Source organism: Dermacentor variabilis, chromosome 4 (assembly GCF_050947875.1).
Source record: "Dermacentor variabilis isolate Ectoservices chromosome 4, ASM5094787v1, whole genome shotgun sequence".
Lineage (NCBI taxonomy): Eukaryota > Metazoa > Arthropoda > Arachnida > Ixodida > Ixodidae > Dermacentor > Dermacentor variabilis.
In genome coordinates this window covers 120,867,594-120,885,522 of record NC_134571.1, presented here as the reverse complement: position 1 = coordinate 120,885,522, position 17,929 = coordinate 120,867,594, and the positions used below count along the sequence as shown (strand labels likewise).

Below are 17,929 nucleotides of genomic sequence, written 5' to 3'. Positions count from 1 at the left end.
ACAAAGAAGGACATGTTCTGAGTTATATTAGACGCCCCACTACACGTCTTGGTACATTTCCTGACGGAAACTGGCGTCGTACAGTCTCTGTCGTACTTGCTTAAGATCATAGACGGCTTCGGGGGAATCAAAGAACCCAAATAGAATCACATGTAGTACAAACTACTAGATGTTACGCTCTACTTTCAGGTAAAGACGAAATCAAATGTATATAGAGTTATTCGATTGACCAGCTAACGACTGCGCCAGCGTCCGCAGCAGCTACCTTGCGGTAGCTGTTTGGGTCCGCTCATGTATTTCATATAGCTCATAGACCTAGCGTGCGTAATTACCATGCGGGGACTGACTGCGGTGGCGGCCCGTGACTTTTTTTGTTGCTATATATGGTGGCCAACTCGGCCGACTGAACAATTAGGCAAGTGCATGAGTCCATCTGTACGTTTTGTTTTAATGTTTACTACATTTATTAAACTATAACAAAACCCTTTATACTATTTGTAGTTTCGAACACAATAACATATAGTACACAATGTAGTTAGCAAGAAATTGTCCAAGACATGTAATTAAGGAAAATTTCGCAGTAGTACACTTCGTTAGACATAATAAAACTGTTGCGTAAAGAACGAAAGGACATCGCGAGAAAACAAAACATGACACCCGATCGTAAACTATCAACTGTATTATGGCCCGTTTTCTCAAAAATAAAACAATTGATGGTTTGCGGTCGGACGTCGTGTTTTGTTTTCTCGCTTAAGTCCGGTCCCTTCGTGGCATTGCGCATCAGTTTTATTATGTTCAATGGATGCAAAGAATGAACAATACAAGGCTCACCCCTTTTCGTAATGTAGCACGATTGCGCGTGGACTGTCGACATCTTTCCAGACGAGCACGTGCCTGTGCTTTCCGTCCAATTCGGATACCTCTATAAGGCTCCTGCCAGAGTCTGTCCAATAGAGCTTGCGGCCGATGGTGTCGACAGCGAGGCCTCCAAGCGTCTCCAAACCGAAAGAGACCACGTCCTTTACGCGGCCTCCGTCTGTATCACAGCTTTGAATAACGTGGCGTTCGGCATCGGCATAGTAAATTTGTTCTGTTGATGGGGAAAGTTGGGAAGAACTGTTTGAAACAGCTAGCAATAAGCACAGCGGGAAAGCATTACATATTGTTGAAACAATTAGTTATGCTGCATCTTCCGGCAGCTGGAATTGCTTTTATGGCTTGCAAACCTAATTAGTATAGTTTGAAATGAAATGATAGATAAACAGGCTGCAACGCTGCATGCTTGAGACATATTGAGCGCTCTTTCCTTCCCGCCATCGTATATATGCGAAACTTGTGCTTTGTGGCCCGCCGTACAATTTATGCCTAACATCTGAAAGGAGTCTCGGAGGCCAACAAACTAATGGATAAACGCTCCTAAGAAACGCAGAATATCAGTAGAAGATGAAGAGGGGTCGAGCAACCAACGGAAACACATACATGCCTTCACAAAGCTATGTGGCAGAAGCTGTACATGTGCTCGCGTGCTATATTTTCTTGCGGCACGTTATCGCAGAACATTGTTGCCAATGTGTCATGGGATTCAAACGGTGGCAAGTTGCACAAACAGGTGCAATCGTTATAACGATGGAGGACACACAGGTACAGAAAAATTGAACAAAAGAAATTGACCGGCCTATATATGCGCTAAATTTTTCATTTGGGCGCTATTGTATAGGTGATTTTAGCACGTGAGAAGAGTACGTTTTTGGTGATATAAAGTGTACCGTAAATTATGCAGGAGTAGTCTATGCACAATGCTTCTATGCATCTGATGGACAGCTTTACAAGACACTGGTGCTTGGTACGATCAGCCGAGTCAAGGTGTCAGAAATAAAGTAAAGTAGCTGCCACAATTCAATGGAATCTACACTTGTTCGCGTATGCATGAGTTTTGGTAGAATGTCGTCAGCTCTTTAATAAATCTTTAGGGCCCTTTTTGTTGAGCAAAGCTGATCCGCGAGCACAGAAACATTTTGAAGGTATATTCTGAAGTACAAGCGTAGTAAAGTATTTGTTTTTATCATCACTATTTGTTTACTTTAAAGAAAGCTTATTATATTTCTTGGCATAGAATTCGGAAATTGGGTAATCGAAGGCGTACTGTTTCTAACCTCTCGAGACAAATCCCCTTTACCTACCTAACGTGATAATACTCGCTGGTGCATATATCGCAACGACAGTTGGCACTAGGACTTTGCATCAATATCTAACGAAAACAAACACACGAATGAACACTAGGATAATAACATATTAACACGTAATACTAACCATCACTCGTGTCAACGTCAACGGCGACGACATTTCGTAGATTTCTGAGCGGAATAACCACATCTGCCCAGTAAGGCACGTCGAGAGACATTTTTCGTATTTCCGTTCTACGAGAGAAGATAAGGAAACGTCTCATTCCTGAAAGGACGGGGTCTGCAGTCAGAATCGGCAATGGCTCAGCAAAATGGCAAGCAAGCACAGAACACACACTGAAAATTTATTTTAACACAGAGATGTGAATAAACATGATGGCTGTTCGGGTACGTTGGTTAAGGTTCATGATGAACAGATCTTGAACTACACTGACACACCGCCAAAAGGTTACATAAGAGCAGACAGGACATGCTTTACTCACAACTTACGATTTTTATGGAATACAAGGACTGTACAGTTACACAATTTCATGCGCACGCGCAGCAGAGGATAGATACAGGTTCGATAAATGGAACCACGCACGACACAAAATGTCCTAAATTATAAACAAACAGCGCAGTGAAATAGCAATTATAAATGTAGGCGAAGTTTGTGTCGTGCAAAATTATTGTGGGTTGACTGAAGCACACTTCCCCCGTTCCTTGATATAGTATGATACTACGAGCTCAAAATGTAGGGTACCTCGGTGTCCGAAAACTATCTCACTTCCTTTAAAAACCAGATAGCAAGTGCATTGTTTACAACAGTCACCAATATCTTACCACCATGAAGCTTGTAACAATGCGTGATGTTCCCTGACACTATCGTTGATGCATCTTCCGCACTTTCCCACATACACATCACTGCAACCATATATGCGATGCAAGCTTTTTTACCATAGCGTAGACCTACAAGTAGAACATCTGCCTCGTAGGCTGGAGGTATTGGGTTCGAATCTCGGTGCCACCGGGAACCCAGCAGCTTCTGTAATGGGTAGAGATGTCCCTCGACCTGATGCACGGCTGCTTGAGGGGTTTTCGCAACTCTAAAGGGGGTCCTATAGATTCTGGGATGATTCTCGGCCCCCATGTCCAACCACAGACGGCTTTCTAGTAGAGTGCCTGCCGCAGCTGTCGGAGGCAGACGAGAGGCTGTTGTCGGGTACCTACCGGTAAAATGTGTACAAGTGCATTCCCGGCCAAGTTCTCGCCTGATGCGCTACCTCAGCGCTTGGAAAGGACTACCACTTGATGCGAAACCGTCGAAATGGAACCGGCGGCAATACTTTTTGAGATTTGTTGCGGTGCTTAGCTTGATTTGGTTCTGTCATAGCCAGCATGTCGGTCTGTACGAACCTCTACGAACCTCTACTAAATAACGGGGCCCTCCGCTTGCGTGTGCGAGCTCTTCGCGGCTTTCCTTCTCTCCTCTCCCTCTCTCTATTTTATTTTTCTATTTCCTTTTTCCCGTCCCCCAGAGTAGGGTAGTCAGTCAGACGCATTTCTGGTTAACATCCCTGCCTTCTCTTTCTATTCCTTCTTGCTCCTCCTCCTCCTCCTAAGCAATGGACCCATGGAAAGCCGGACGCCTGGCCAGGGGCTGTTGCGCCTTTCATATAAACCGACGGGTATTCGGTGGTGGAAACTGAAGCACGTACAGGGGTGGTAAAAAAATTCCGAGGCTACAGCGTGTTCGACAACGTTCACTCTCACGCAAGTTGCGGAGCTTCCGGAGTAAGTTTGTCACTCGGAAGCTGTGGGTGGTGAGAAACAGTGTCCCTTACACTGTTCAGAAAAACCTTGGGGCTCTTACAGTCCGATACATAACATGCTGCATGGGCACGAAGTCAACGTGTTCGCGCAAGCTGTGGCCTGGAAACTTTTCGCCACCCCTGTATATCTCGCAGCTCAGCTGGTCTTGCAACCCACTGGTTTGCTATGGCACCATTCGCTGTGTCATTTTTTTTTCAGAAGTCACCATTCACGCGCCGATGTTCATGCAGTCATTCATATGAACGAACACCTTTTTAAGGTGAATGACCGTTAAAATTGTAGTGAAGGCACTTACTCTGACATAGTTCTCGCAGGAGGAAGTATTGTTAAAAAGTGTCTCCGGTCAATGCTGTGTTATTTTGCACATGCGTGGTATTTATGCTTGTTATGTGATGTGTCACAGATGCGTTTTTAAACTTGGTTGTCTTTTTATAATGTGACGAAATCGTCAGCATGATGGGAGGGACAGCTTATCGAACTTACAAAGGTTATGTAGCGCTATTTAACGCGTTTCTCTATATTGCGTTTCCAAGCGCTGAATAGTGATGTCTTAAAACTACAAGCCGAAGTGCTCTGTCCCAGACGTTTCTACACTATATAGACAAATCTCCGTGGAGCCGCTCTCTTGCGACTGTATGTGCCTCTGGCAGTATCCGACATGATGATGCCTAAGAACTCAATGAACAAATTAACGAACTTAATTTTTACCAAACGCGAAAAAGTGGTAGAAATAATACTCATCACCAAGAACTGGTTGCAAGTACACGTTTACAGCCACGTTTACTCAGAACTAGAGATATGAGTGCAGGCCCTAATTTAGGTCTATGTGCATGATACTAATTAATTAAATGGTATAATTTTAACCAGTGCCACTTTGAATAAACTTGTGTGCAATAAAAATGAAGCTTTACTAAATGTTTAACGTGCCGTCGATGCTTCCAGCAGAAGGGATTTCATCTGGGCTGTGGACAAATTGCTTCAAGTAAAACTTCCCAGAAGATTGCATGATACATACTTGAAAGATTACGAATAATGTGTAAGGTGAATATTCGCAGGAGACCTTCGGATAAGGACAAAATAACGTTTTATTATTTCACCAATAATAATCAGGCGTATAGTGCTTAGGAACCACAGAAACACCAAAAAATGACTAGAAGAAATTTTCGCCATAGCTATCTTCATATCGTACTCGGTCTCGAGAGAGCAATATTTACGCCTCGTTCACATCTTGCCACTCACCAGAAACCGCAAAAGCAGTGGGAGTGGTCATGCGGTGCTCACCTCTTGAGCATGTTTTGGTGTCGTTGAGGAGCATCGTCCCAGTGGGACAGGCACATACAAAACCCTTTGGCTTGGGCGCGATAAGGCACAGGTGGCTGCAGCCGCCGTTATTCGACGAGCATGCGTTTGGTACTGGAAAAGAGAAAAAAAAATTATGAGAGATCATCAGTGATTCGCTCATAGTACTTGCATGAATTAACTAGCTGCTGGACGCCATGAAGACGTCCTAAGATCAAGCACTAGGGATTTAGGAGCCGAAATGTGCAACGAAGGCGCTCTTACGTGTGCCTTCTGATCCTTCTAGAGTCATTACAGAGCAGTGCAGGAGGCTATGCGCATTTTGTTTACGTCATAGTTTCGGCAGTTCATGAAGGCTGAACAGTAGAAGTCCATTATTTATTTACTGCCTCAGAGGTACGCACTAATCACTCGAAACGTTTTCAACCAGAGTAATTATTTCGTAAAATACAATTTCAGACAAGTCCCAACGAAAATGGCGTATCGCGCTCCAAAGAAAGTTGTAAATCACGGCAGAGGATGCAATAAAGTGGCGGTGTTTAACGTCCCAAAGCTACATATCGGTCCAAAAGGAACGCCGTAGTGGCACGCTGCGACTATGTGGGCTGACCACCTGGTTTCTTTAACGCGCACATTAATATCCGCACACGAGCTATAGTCGGGAAGTCGAACTCGCTAGTTATTGCTTGGCACAGGAACGGCGTAGCTGTGGTTCTCAAGAGTGCGCGCGCAGTAGGATCGAGAGAAAGAGAGAGCGAATTTGGGGGGAGAGGGGGGGGGGGGCAAGTGCAAGAGGTCGCCTCGTCCGCACCTGAAGGTCTGTTTCGATGAAAGACGAGTATGTTGCGAAGGCCATCGCGGCCCGGCAGGACGGTTCTCCTGTTCTCGCCCGTAGCAGCGTCGGCCGACAATATGGCTTTCTTGTCCCAGTCGGTCCAGTAGACGCGGCCATCGAACACCGTAAGCCCGAACGGGTGAGGAAGGTCGTGGGACATGAGCACCTGTGCGAGGAAGACACGTCTGCTGGTGTAGCGGCGTGACATTCACCTCTAGAAAGTGGAAAAGAAGGAGGCATTCTATTACAGTATTATTGCGATAGAAATTACATCGAAACTCCAGGCGCACTTTCCCTGTCGGCGTCGCTATGGCGTTCCGAATAAAGTCCAAGTGCGACAACATTGATGCCGCACGTCGTGCGCTGTTGGTGCGAGTGAAAGCGCACGAGTGTCAGCAGAGAAGGAGAGAGAGAGAGAGAAGGAGATTCTTGTGTATGGGAAGGAAAGGTTGGGGTAAAGTGCAGCGCAGTAACTGTCTCTCAGCAGAGGACACCTCAACCGCGCTGCACAGGGGGTAGGGAATGAAAGTAGGGGGAGAGAAGGAGCACCAGAAACAGCAGCACGCCGCGGAAATGTGATGGAGCTAAAGGCGGTCGGCGAGGCCGACAGCCTCGGCGAATGTCAGGAGCGCACGTAGAAGTGTCCTGTGGCGTGAAGGGCAGCCCGAGGGGTGCAGGAGTTCAGTCACGGTGTCGCACGGCAGGCCGTGCCCACGGTAAACACGGGCAAGGGACGCGCGCGCGAGCGAAAAGTTGGGGCACTCAGCAGAGAAGGATGGTCGCTCTATTTCGCACCGCAGTTGAGAAAGGCGAGGGGGGGGGGGGTAAGGGAGGGCGTCGTCTTCCATCACGCGCAAGGCAGCAGAGAGGGTAAGGGGGAGAGTGGCGTTCTACTCCGGTGGTAGCGGCGTGGTCGTGCGTGGCCGCGCGGGCCCTGTCTTGAAAGCGAAGTGCTACGGAGTCTAGGCGGGCCGATGACTGGTCGTTTCATGTGCGCTGTGTTTTCGCATCTTAGTTCGCGTTGAAGCGAGAGCCAGCACGAAGGCAAATCGCTCGCTGCTTCTGCGGATCTTCCACACGCCAGGATTTTGACAGCCAGTGTTCGAGGTCGTCGCGTGAGATGCGTTCACGTGACGCCATGCTTGTTAATTTTGCTAGCAAACGAATGTTTATTAAACGGAAAATCAGACACCCACGCGTTCGTAGCAATTGCTACAAAGGAAACTCATACGGGTTCCTCAAGAAAGAAGCCTCGCAGTTGAAGAACAATTCGTCCTGATCCGGGACTCAAACCCGGGACCACCGCGTTTCCGGGGCAGCCGCTCTACCATTTGAGCTAACCAAGTGGCTAGCAGATGGAAGGGCGAAGTAGAATCTGTGAACAACTCGAAACAAAGGCACGAGTTTGACATAAAGGTTCTGCGGAAACCCGCAAGGCGGAGAAAAGTAATTAATAAACGGAATATCCGACATCCACCCGTTCGTAGCAATTGCTACAAAGGAAACCCATACGGGTTCCTCGAATATTTCTTCAACTGCGAAGCTTTTCTTTCGAGGAACCCGTATGGGTTTCCTTTGTAGCAATTGCTACGAACGGGTGGATGTCTGATTTTCCATTTATTAATTACTTCTCTCGACATTGTGGCTTTCCGCGGAACTGTTATGTTACGCGAATGTTTATACGGCCCATAAAACAAATATCCTTATTTCGTATAGCTGTCTAATAATTTTCTACCCCCCTAAATGTTTCACCTGTCGGGCGTAACGGCGATAATTTTTTTTAATACGGATTGTAAACATATGAACCTACAGAGAGGAAAACAGAAAAGGCAGGCTGGCAACTGCCACCAAAAGGCGGACAACGTCTGCCTGCTATTCAAGAAGGAGTGAATAGAAATATATAACTGATAATGGTGTATAGCTTTTAATGGCGCAAAGGCCCAGATATGGCCAAATAGCACCAAGAAATACAGTAATTGAAGTGCAAAGAAATTAAGAGGAGAGAACAAAATAAAACAAGGTGACATACCAGATAGACTAACGTAAAAGAAAGAAATAATCTTTTTCGAGGAGTAACTACGAGTGCATAGGCCTAACTTATGAACTTTTCCTCTGAATAGTAAGGTAGTTAGCCTTACTTGTATTTCAGTCCCTAAACATGAGAACATCGTTGCAGTGCGTTGTGCAGGAGCTTCAGTGCGTGCTCCAGAGTTCGGGTCAAGCCCGCTTTAACTTAAATATAAGGCAAAAGCAGAGATGGAAAGCATGACCTTAGGGGAACTATGCATTCAAGAGTATGCATAATGACGGACGAAAGGCTCCTGTGTTGATGAAGAAAAATCACGGCGGGGATGTTTTACGAAACCATTCTCAGTTGCACGAATTCCTAATGTTTTAAGTTACATTTCGTGGCACTTCCCACGTTATAAGTTATCATATGGGCACTACAGGCGAACTTCTACCGTCGGCGTCGGCGTTGCCATGAGGTTCTGCATAATGTGCGAGGGCGATGAGATGGCGGCCGCACACTGTATGTTGTAGGTGCGAGGGAAAGCGTGTGAGGGTGAGCCTAGTAGGATGTTGGCTTGATGCGCGGCGTCTTCTCGCGCATCAAGCAACTTTGATTGAGCCCATGCCGCATGAAGCTACGTAAAAGTTAAAAAAAAAGACGGCAAAGGGATCATTTCTGCAGTCAACAAGTCTCCTCAAGCTCATCTGTGGAGCTTACCTGGGCTGTTCGCTGCCACTACAAAGCAGTGAAAGGTAGGCACACGTGAGGTTTTCTTCGTAAACTCTACATTGAACAGGCGAAGTGTAACCGGCTTGAACGGGCCGAATACCACTGTAGTTCAAAGAAAGTTTCTTCTTTCTTCAATGCGAGTTTTTCACGAGCTGAAAAGACGCACCTTTCTTTTCATGGTGGCTATGTGGATGAGCTCAATGGTTTTGGTCGCGCCGTCGGTCCAGTAGAGCGTCTCTGTGGAGTAATCCATTGCCAGTGCGTTGGGCCAGGTCAGATTGTGCTGCACGATGACCGACCTTTGCTGGCCTCCCATGCTTGACCTCTCGATTTTTGGTAGGTCGCCTAGATCCGTCCAGTACATGTACCTGGATATGTTTTGTATGCATACTATTAGCTAACGCCCTTTGGTTAACAGTTACAGTTAACAGTTACAGCAACCGTTAACAAAATGCTAGGTTAACCAGATTATTCTTTATACCATACACAAAGAATTGCCTCCTAATAGTGCAGAGTGCTGCTGTAGAGGATAAGCTGGTCCGCTGCTTTCATGCCTAGTTATTAGTAATAAGGCCTCAAGAGTATATGATAGCTCCGGCATGGCGTAGTACTACTACTACAATATTGTTACGTTGCCGAGGCAAAGCTAAAATAAATGCCTAATGCACCTCGCACAATACAAGTGCGACTGTATTTCACTTCAAGTCAATTTTATTTTCCAGAAAATGAGGGAACTAGAGAGACACCGGGGCAAAAAGTTGTCGCAGCAGCTAGACCAGGGCGAGGGCACCATTTCATGACAGCAGCACTTGCAATACGATAGCATACAGTGGTATATATCAAGTACAATTTCTGAGAAAAAAAAAATTAGGCCTCACTCGCCATGAGCGTGTGATCATTCGAGTCACTCGCTAATATTTTTTAAGGTTTTTTTTTTTCGACACCGAGCGCTTCACCTTGAACGCGTCTTCCTAACTATCACGTGATGCTTTATCAAGCTCACCCTCGGATGGGATCCACCACAATTCCACGCGGCTTGTCCAGGCCGTCGTAGATTAGCACGGCCCTGTGGCTCCCGTCCAGGTTGGCAACTTCAATCCTGTCGTTCGCGGCATCCGTCCAGTACAACTTCCGGTTCACCCAGTCCAAAGCCAGGCCGGCCACGCTCTCCGCGTTCGTACCGACCACGACCTGTGCCGCGCATAGATGCGACACGTGCACGAGCTACAGAAGTGGGCGGATATCAATGTTTTTTTAATACGCATAGAATTCGAATAGTAAGTATCGAATGCCGAGCAGTAAAACGCTGACGCACATAAGTATCTACAGCAGGAATTACACTTGGGTAGCATGCCTGTACTTACTAGTCAAAAAATAACAGCTGTGTATCTGGGAGAAAAGATCAACGAGAAGAAAGGGGGTTAACCGAGGGTCCGATTTTTATTAGTCATATCATAAGAAGCCAACAAACACTGACACCAAGGACAACATAGGGGAAATTACTTATGCTTAATAAATGAAGTAATGAAACGAAAAATTAATGGAAATTAAAGTGGATGAAAAAACAACTTGCCGCAGGTGGCAACCGAACGCACAACCTTCGCATTTCGTGTGCGATGCTCCACCAATTGAGCTACCGCGGCGCTGTTTTCCCATCCACTTTCTTGGGTATTTATGTGTCCTAGTAGAACCCTGGGAGTGTTAGCCAGCGCCACCACTCACAGACCTTAGCGGTGGACTTGGAGAAAAGATGTGCTTTAAACAGAAACTTTTAAACCAACATTCTTTAAAAACCGCACGATTGTTCTAAGAACATTATTAATGCGCGGTTGCAAAGAAGCATTTCAAGCATTATAGATATTGTATGGAATGAAGATTTACAAAAACAGTAAATAACTGGTTATCGAAAAACGATCATAACATATTTTGAAGAAAAAAAAAAGAAAAGAAAACACTGAAGGATTTGTGGGCCGTAAAAACATGCAAAAGGGCCCGTTGCTATGAAGGCATAACTGGACGTGGCATAAAATCTAAAATTCCTATATGACGAGACTACACAAAAAAAAAGAAAAAAAGCTCACAGGTAGGCATGCAGGCTTCCGCCAAAACTGAAAACAAAACTTGCGATATAGATCGTGTTTCTGCATTCCCTCGACTCTTTGTTTCAAATTTGTTTCCTTCGGATCATTTTGTAACACACGGAGAGCAGTACCAGGGTTTAACAGCCCAGTCAATTGTTGCGAAATATATGGTATTTTTTAAATATTTGCAAGTAACGAATAGTTCCTTTTCGAAGACGAGTAGGAATAGCTAATATATAATATATTTCATTTGCATTTGTTCCCCTGTATTGCGAACTCACAAAACTTATCGAAAAAGAAAATGGAAACACCTTTCATCTAGAACCTTCTCACATAGTAAGTATGCAGTTTGTACTGATTGCTTTTAATATGCATAATATAGTCGTCGCGACATTCCGTGTTGATTTAACGGGCATCAGTAAGTTCGACATTCCGGGCTCGTGATTAGTATAATTGCCCGAGCGGAGAGGTTCCGAGTTAAGTTATTGTTAACCGGTATAGAATACGTTACTGCGCTAACTAGGCCCTAGTCGGTAAAACAATGCAGTTCAAACGTCGATAAGATTGCTTTTCTTCTTTGCTTTCGTTAGTAGACACTGTTTCGCGTATTAGCGCCTATCTGCAAATACACACGCTAACTCATGCGTATTTTGCTGTGCTCAAATTACTCATATAAGAAAGAGACAGCAAACGAAGATGGGTGCGAAACCGCACAACACATTTAGTTATCGGTAGTTTGCTTTCAATAAAGTATGTGTGCTTGTCTATAGGGCTATGAAGATCGGCTTTTAATAAAGGCAAAATCAAACATCCACCCAATTTTCCCTTTATCAATTACTTCTCTCCGCCTTGCGTGTTTCCGCAGAGCTACTACGACGAAGATTGGTTTTGCATTCTCAATTACCTGGCTTTCCAGACCTAAACAAACAGCCGCACGGTACGCCGCAACTTTGCTTTTGATAATGAGATCCAGGAAAAGCGCTTTGTTTTTGCTTATTTTAGGCTATAACCTAAGGACGAATTCTCCAGTCATCGAATACGCTAACAGCGCATGCAGGGAAAATTTGCCTGCACCGTCTACGTCCAGTCACATGAACTACTATTTTATAAATGATGTGCACCAAGTTCTGCTGACGTGTACGTACAAAGACAAAGGCGAATGTTTAAGTAAGCGTTACAATATCAAATATTCGCTCACTCCGAAGGTATGCACGTAAGCCAGAACACAGTTTCGGCTTTAAAGTTCGATTACCTCTAAATTTATAATGGAAGCTGGGGCGCTATAACGTAAAGCTATTCCAACCTTTTCTATTCCAATTCTGCAATCAACCCTCCGCGATCGGTCCAAAACTGTCTTGGACCCCCCCCCCCCCCCCCCTCGCTTGTCTCTCACGCGACGTCACGCAAACCGTGATAGCTCCAAATCTGACATGACATATGCACGCTGATTATGCATCATTTGACCGAACAAAAGAAAAATAGATATTTCTGAGTCGTCGCCTTTTCGCCATTAGCCCTCGGTTAATGGTCAAAAGTTTTCGGGCTGCACCCACTTCATCTGTCTGTCACTCGACGTCACGAAACCGCGAAAACTCACCGCGTCAAAGTGACGCGTACTCGTTAAAGATGCTTTAATGTGACGAACAAAACTGAAGTTGCTTCTTAATAGCCTAAGGGTGCCCCGTTCTGAAAGGAATAAAATATGGTTGCCACAGATCGCTCAGGCACTGGCTACTCGCACCTGCCGGAGTGCGTGGGTTAATTAGCGTATCATAAAACTTTCTGCGTGGCCGTTTAACGTTTTCGAGCACTTTGAGCACGTTTACGACGTCGTTCTGCCAACTCTTTTTTGCTGAGAATCCGTTTTAGCGTCATTCTTAAGCTTCCGTTGCATGCCGCCGGGACTTTCAACCAGCCTCCGAAACCTAAGTGAGGGAAAGTGGACCAATCGCGGACGCTGGCAACACCCTCTTGATCCGGTTATATATTTTCAGTGCACTTGCTCAGCCCCATCGAATCACTCTCCATTTGAGCGTGCTCCTCTCCTCTTGTCAGCCAATTACATAAGACAAGCCGCTCAGTGTAGGCAATGTTATTCGTTTTTCAAGTAAACAAAAGTGACCTCCTATGAACGACGATAACGTTTCATTCATCTGTTCAGACAACCCTGCGGGTGACCGTCCGATGCTTGCGTCGCTGGTTACGCAAGTTCGACGTCAGGAGATCGGAATAAAAACATATTGGAATAGTTTTACGTTATAGGGCGCACGAACATTTCCCTCAGCATGGACTGGGAGGTAGGGTTTATACGTGTTGCCTTCAGGTGCCGGCACAGCCATTACCAGTTGTGACAACTACAAAGGAATCCAAGTTGCGCCCAGTGCACACCTCTTGGCCGTCGCCGTTCCACTTGGCCTTCAGGATTGAGTGGTGGGTGACGTCCGTCCAGAATATCATGTCGGTGGTCGCGTCCCAGTCGAGGTCAACGGCGCTAATGGCGCTTCGGAGTGGTATGGTGACATCCACGTCGTCTGTGCAGTTCAGGCAAAGGCGGCGGATGTCACCGCGGTGAGCAAAGAGCAGGAACGAGTCCGGCTCTGCGTCGAAATAAAGAGCGGAGGAGAGAGAGAGCTAAAAGGCCAGATTCCATGCAATAATTCTAAAGGCCCAACGTTATTTGAATGTGAGCATCTCCTACGGTACTTCTTTATAAAGGTACGCGAGATTAGACGAGCGACGGAAGCCCGAAGATTCGTTCGGCGAACAGGCAGCGATGGCGATGCAAGTATAGGCATTTACGAGGGATGTTCTTTTTTTTTTTTTAGTATCTGCGACAACGTGAGAACTTTAGACGTGGAGGCGGCATGATTTAGTGATGTATTATTCGCTTTCTGCGTAAGCGTATTAGTGAAAATATGTGTTCTTGAAGATGTGAACTTAGTTGATTGTTTAGCCTGTTAAGTTTACCTTTAAACTAGTCTTTGATGACACTACATGAGCGCCGAGAAGCACTTGATTTCAGTACTCAAGGAAATATATAGTTCGCGTTTGCTTTTTCGGGGCAGGTGAGCAAGCTGTCTAAAAGAAACAAAAAAAAGAAAAAAACCCGCTCGCGCAAGAAAACTGGCCCCTGCAGCGTTGAACGGTGGTCTTCTGCTCGGAAGCAAATGGAAAGGCGGATGAAATCAACCTAAATGTATTATGTAATATAGGCCTTTCTCAACGCTTTTGATGCCCATGGTAAACTCTGTAATTAATTATTAAGAATATTTTTTGCATAAATCCTGCATCTGCTTTCACAGGATGAAGCAATGATGAATTCTATCATATATGAGTGGTAGCACCGCACAAATATTTAGAATCCTTTAAACGCTTCTTCTTGATCTTCTGAACGTTTTCGAAGACACCGCATTCTTCTCGGAGAAGTGCGAACTTCTGCACTTACTTTCTATGCACGTGAAGCCGTCAGCCTGCAGGTCCAAGCCACTTGGGCAGGCACACGAAGCAGTCTCATTGTTAGAAACGCAGATGTGGCTGCACTTGATGTCGCTCAGCGTGCAAGGATTCGATCCTAGACACGTAGGAAGAAACAAAAATAGTACATAATTCCTCTCTTTATAACGAATTCATCGGGACAGGAGACGGATTCATTACCAGTGGTATTTAGTTCAACGCGGAGATGCTCTAAAAGACTCACAGTAACATGGTACTATTGACTCCCGTTGGTTCGACCTCGGTTAATTCAAAATTTCTCTTAATTCGAACGCACCGAAAGGTTCCAGCGAGAAACCATACATATCTACAGAAGAAAAGTTCATTTAGTTCGAAACCAGATTACAAGCCGATTCGGTTAATTAGACCCCCGCCGGCGTAGCCTCATGCATGTAGCAGTTACTCAAAGCTTGAAAATACATTAAGTTCCTCAAACCGTACTACCATGTTTAAAGGTCTGCAGCAGCTTTATTTCAATTTATCTTTATGTTTTATCGGATGGCGCTCCTTCCGCTCGTGAAGCCATCCGTTACCACTTGTTTAGTGCAGTGTTACGCTGAGGAAGCGGCGTTTAAACATGCTGGTTGAATCGCGCTTACAGCGCAAGAAACAAAAAAGACATTACAGACAGAAGAACTTCAATATGGCCCAGTTTACTGCATATCATATTGACCGCAAATAAAGACGGGGACAGAGTGTTGTGTTTTTGTGTTCTCTTCCGCCGTCCCCGCCTTTATTTGCAGTAAATATGATATACATTGCAGACAGTTTGAAGGAATAATCAAAGTATTTCGATTCGTTCATTCTGCCGCCGTTTATTGATTAGACATCTCGGGCATTTCCAACAAGTTATCACACTTGTTATCCAAAAAGTGTGGTACAATAATCTAATGCGCTGACTTTGTAACATGTGTAAAGTATTTGGCTGGGTCATGCTGTAGAAGAACTTACTAGTGACACTGGTCGCTTTAAATATACCAAAGCTAGTACAAAAGTAAAAGGAATATGAGAAACAAGCCAAATAGTTCTGAGTAATTGCAGTGTATTATACGGAACGCTGAAAATGAACTCGGAGCAACTACGCTTGCCGAGTTCTTCGAGTAAGGGGACAAATTCACCAATACCCTGTCCCCCCCCCCCCCCCCCCAAGAAAGAATGTATACATGAATGGTGCGTAAGTATGCTTTTAAAAAGCTAAAATAGCAGCTCATCTGCTTTTATTGACAATCATAAATGTACCTTGTGCACTCGCCATTGGCTGTACGTTCAGAAATACAGCTTCGAATTAGTGCAAGCAATAAGGCTGAGTGAAACCCTACCGTCCGGCTGGCGCAGACTCTGGACCACTTTGATGTCCATGGGAAAGGATAGCTTGGGGTGGAAAATGGACGGCTCGTGCTGGCCGAATTTTGTGGCAGTGTGTATGCTCTTGGTTTGCCAGTCCGTCCAGTAAAGTGTGTCTTCGAATATGGTCACTGCAAATGGGTGCGGCAGACCTGAAATACATACAAACATAGATTAAACCGAGAGGACTGCAGCCGTCCACAAATACAGTGTAATCCTCTGGTAAATCAATAAGTCGGTTATAAGTATGCCGGGCTTAGCCAGTTTAATCAGTGAATAGCCGCCGGTGGTAGATGTCCTAATGACATATACTAGAGACCGTAATAAAACTGCGACTTGAAGAGAGTCATTAATACTTTATCTTGGAATAAAACTGCGCGCGAAAACGAGAAAGTATAGAGGAAGTGACGCACACCACAGGCGCCGAGGTGTGTGGCGAGAGACCAATCAACCTTGCAGTGTAGTATGTGTAAGCAACGCAAGTGAGCTCTTTACAAAATGAAGCATTTCTTACGCATTAATGTAACGTGCGTACTCAGGCATGCCTTGGAAAGAATCATTCACCGATTTTAATAAACGCCGTACACACAAAAACAATGGGAAAAAACGAAACCAACAACAAAACAACGGTTTACATGTACCAGACTAGCTTCCGACACAAACTGGCACATCTGATGTCGGTTCGCTCTTTGAGCATCTTTTGAAGTGTCTTTTCTTTTTTAATTAGAGAACTCAGCTTTGCATACAGTTTCTTTGTTGTTGTTGTTACAGATTCATTTACGCTTATCTAGTGGCTATTCAACAACCTACCTTAGCGTCGTTTGGAACCCACGGAAATGTGTGGCAGTGGTGTTTATACAGAAGCCATATTTATTTTCCGTCTGTCAGAAAAGTGTAACCACTTCGAGCAGTCGAACGAAAGCAATGCGTGAAACAGTTTGAAAGACAGGACTGATGCTTATCATTTCCCAGCCCACCTGATTTTGCCGTCTTTCAGCTTTACAAATATGGCACACCATCGAGACAGCCCAGGCTTCGCTTGCAAGCACGCCACGTACCCGCTTCGATGACCTTCTTGCGGTTGGCGCCGTCCAGGTCGGCGCTCTCGATCTGGTGATGCTTGGCGTCCGCCCAGAAGATGCGGTCACTGCCGTAGTCGATGGTTAGCCCGTTGGGCCAGAACAGCGAAGTGTCCGCGATGGCGCGCCGACCCGAGCCGTCGGTGTAGATGCGCTCGATGCGAGGTCGCGCGCCCCAGTCCGTCCAGAACACGGTCCTGATAGGGGAGAGAAAGCAAGCACGAAATTCCGTCGGATATATATATATATATATATATATATATATATATATATATATATATATATATTGTGTAATGAAGGCCTTTATACATTCTAGCCCTTTTCATTTAGCACTTGATTGCAAGAAAGTTAAGGAGGCAATGATTCAGTAAGGCAATACGAAATATTGCGTCCCCGCTTGGTCCTTTAATTCTATAACCTTCGTCCTAAATAACAGGCAGGGGTAGTGCACCTTTCTGTAGCAGTTCCGCCCCAGCCCGGTTTTCTTCCTCAATGAGCTCAATGTTCATTGCATTGTTTCGAAACCAAATACTACTACTACTACTACTACTACTACTACTACTACTACTACTACTACTACTACTACTACTACTACTACTACTACTACTACTACTACTACTACTAATAATAATAATAATAATAATAATAATAATAATAATAATAATAATTTCTCCAGTCAAATGTTTATTACAGTGACCAGGAGCAGCTACGGAGCCTTCGTACTGGTTCACGTAAATAATAATGCGCAAGGAAAAATGTACAGAAAAGAGAAATTTGCCGGACAAAACAACGTGAGGCACAGAAAAATAGGGAAACAGAAAACGAGAGAAGGGGAGCGTAAAATGGAGTTAATTATACAATGTGATTATCTACACATATGCAAAACACAAAGAATGCACTCTGAAACATGTCAATACAGGTAGAACACGTATAATATTTTTCTTTGTTTGTTTGTTTTTGAGTCGAGGCATAGGACAATGAGTGCTGCAACAAGGCCACACAAGAAACGCGGAAAGCTGCCGGGTATACTTTTGTGGTACGGAAAAATTTAAATGATCAAGAAT

General features: G+C 45.0%; 1 protein-coding gene across 2 annotated transcripts in view; it reads right to left on the bottom strand.

The window, feature by feature from the left end:
* The window catches only part of LOC142579685 (low-density lipoprotein receptor-related protein 4-like), a 222,404-nt gene that overhangs the window by 18,643 nt on the left and 185,832 nt on the right, over positions 1–17,929 (bottom strand). For both annotated transcript variants that reach the window (XM_075690146.1, XM_075690147.1), the window contains exons 12-21: positions 16,845–17,062; positions 15,762–15,938; positions 14,396–14,521; positions 13,339–13,547; positions 9,873–10,060; positions 9,036–9,237; positions 6,106–6,295; positions 5,277–5,408; positions 2,311–2,448; positions 832–1,090 (exon numbers count right to left, since the gene is read on the bottom strand). In XM_075690146.1, the coding sequence (XP_075546261.1) occupies positions 832–1,090; positions 2,311–2,448; positions 5,277–5,408; positions 6,106–6,295; positions 9,036–9,237; positions 9,873–10,060; positions 13,339–13,547; positions 14,396–14,521; positions 15,762–15,938; positions 16,845–17,062 (1,839 nt within the window). The remainder of the gene's footprint in view (positions 1–831; positions 1,091–2,310; positions 2,449–5,276; positions 5,409–6,105; positions 6,296–9,035; positions 9,238–9,872; positions 10,061–13,338; positions 13,548–14,395; positions 14,522–15,761; positions 15,939–16,844; positions 17,063–17,929) is intronic.